Raw genomic sequence first — 2,500 nt, forward strand, 5'->3', positions numbered from 1 at the left:
GACATGATCGACGTGAGTACACACACCTGCAGGCACACACACAAATGCACAATGCACACACGCACACGCACACGCACACGAACATGCACACGCACACGCACACGCACACGCACGCACACACAAACACACACACACACACACACACACACACACACACACACACACACACACACACACACACACACACACACACACACACACACACACACACACACACACACACACACACACACATACACACACACACACACACACACACACACACACACTCTCTCTCTCTCCCTCTCAATCTCCACCGTCTCCAACATGATGGATTAACCATGGTAATGCAAAACAGGTCATACTGAGGCTAAATCTGAAAAAAATTAAATAAACAAAATAAAACAAAATAAAACAATGGCAACATAACTCTCACCTTATGCAGTGCTCTTGGTATGTAGCGACTGAGTGCACTTTGCGGACACAGCACAGCCTGTGTTTATGTAATTGTTTTTTTTCTGTAATGTCAGTGGGGAGTCTGCATGGTGGGGTTGAAACGAGGTTATATCCAGGCAGCCAGTCTCTGCAATGCTCTGCTCTGGCCATCTGTTCCTAGGACACCGCGTGAGCTGACCCCCCTGCTTCACTCGAACTCGTGGAGTAAACTTCTCCTTACACCTTGCTGAGCCTGCAGGCTGTTGTTTTTTTGCGTATTTGTGTCATATCTGCCGTGTTTCACCATGGTTTATCAGTTGTCTGAAAGAGGGGAACAAATATTTTATTAATCTAGTACCTCCGTAGTACTATAACAGATGTCCTCTGTGTCAGGTGTGACCGATGTTACCCTGTCTCAAACCTGCAAACTGTGTCTACTGCTGTATGGTAGGCAGGCAGGCTGCAAAGTGAGCTCAAAGTCAGGCTTTTGGTTCAGTCAGTATGACGTATTTGAGGTGTATTCCCCTCAAACTTTGATTTCAGGAACTAGTTTGTGCAACTTTTTTTTAAATCCTCATTGAAATGAGGTTATAGCCAGCACTTCCTTTTCCCATCTGTTCCAGGAAGTGTCCAAGAGTGTGACCTGGAGTGCGTCTTAATATGCGACCTTGCCTCCTCCACTCGCCTCCTCCACTTGCTTCTCGTCATGATGACATCATTGACAAGGGGGAGGGGGAATATTTCAATATCTTGCAAAAGACCAATTGTAGAGTCTTTTTCTCATTTCAATGCTAGGGATGGTGAATGAAAAACAGTCCCTTTGTTGTGGCTAGGCTGACAGCTGGGAAACCTTTATCGTTTTTCTCCACGGAGGAGGGGCCATAGCGGGACGAGGAGACAAGCGCATATACTTAAAGAATCTCTGGTATGACCTGACGTCCTCAACTCCACTTCACTGCTGCTCATGGAGTTTACTCCTCCACTCCTTACTACATCTAGATTGTTTTGTTCTCTGTTATCTCTCCATGGCCACGATCACACTGGACACAGATTTTACAGTAGGAGGCGGATGTGTTCTATTGTTTGTTACGTAATGAAAATGAGCGTATTCCGCGTCGAATATCAGCGCTGGGCGGAAAATCCATTCCACATCACCTGCAGATATCCAGATGTTCTATTACGACACCGTTATCGACATTCATATCCGATTCATGAACCAACTTCAGGAGAGCAAGAGAGCTCGTCTTCTATCCATCATTTACAAAGATGTTTGTGTATGTTTTCACAACGTTCAAATAACACAACACCATAGATTACATTGCGAGTGACAGCGCAGCCGTTTCGTTGCCTGGTCACCGCATTCGAAGCTGTGCAGCGGATCTGCGCTCGGTGTGATGATCACTACAGGAAAATCAGCTGGACGTGCAACAACACTGATTGTAAGCAGAAAGCCGCGTCCAGTGTGATCACGGCCTAACTGCTGTGTTCTGCTCCTGGCTCTTAGCAGCCAGCAAGGGGTAGAGCACCTTAAGCAGTCATCTCGTATCTCATATCGTACATTAGTGCCGGCATTGATTAGATTAGGTTACATTAGATTGCTTTGCTTTTTTTCAGATTAATTTACATTTAGCAAATGCTATTATCCAAACAGACTTACAGAGGGAAGACATTAACATGCATCATGTAGAAGGAAATGCAAAGGATCATGGCGTAAAAGCAACAATGCGGAGAGGTTTAAAGGGACACTGTGCAGGAAATGGTCAAAAAAGGTACTGCAACGTATAGTCATTTTTGCAGCTAAAAATGGCTATTTTTGGAAATTCAAAATGGCGGACCATGGAGAAGATCCCCTTTTCATCTATGAAAAGTGCAATTTTTCCGGTCATAATGAATACTCAGAATTTGATGGTGGTGGTAAGTATTCATGAAAAAGGTAACATTAGTGAATGGGCAGCATGAATTCTGGAAATAAAGAACTAAAAATCTCACACAGTGTCCCTTTAATAAGGATCTGCGTTACTAATGCATCCAAAATGTCTTTTTTTATGATCAGCGGTTATCTTGCCTTTATCTTCCTCTCAAAATA

General features: G+C 44.1%; 1 protein-coding gene across 4 annotated transcripts in view; it reads left to right on the top strand.

Annotated features, from left to right (window-relative positions):
• srgap3 (SLIT-ROBO Rho GTPase activating protein 3) overlaps nucleotides 1-2,500 on the top strand; it is a 196,403-nt gene that overhangs the window by 118,875 nt on the left and 75,028 nt on the right. For all 4 annotated transcript variants that reach the window (XM_063215336.1, XM_063215337.1, XM_063215338.1 and 1 more), the window contains exon 6: nucleotides 1-12. This exon is cut by the window's left edge and continues 117 nt beyond it. In XM_063215336.1, coding sequence (XP_063071406.1) covers nucleotides 1-12 — 12 coding nt within the window. The remainder of the gene's footprint in view (nucleotides 13-2,500) is intronic.

This window comes from Engraulis encrasicolus, chromosome 14 (assembly GCF_034702125.1).
Source record: "Engraulis encrasicolus isolate BLACKSEA-1 chromosome 14, IST_EnEncr_1.0, whole genome shotgun sequence".
Taxonomy (NCBI): domain Eukaryota; kingdom Metazoa; phylum Chordata; class Actinopteri; order Clupeiformes; family Engraulidae; genus Engraulis; species Engraulis encrasicolus.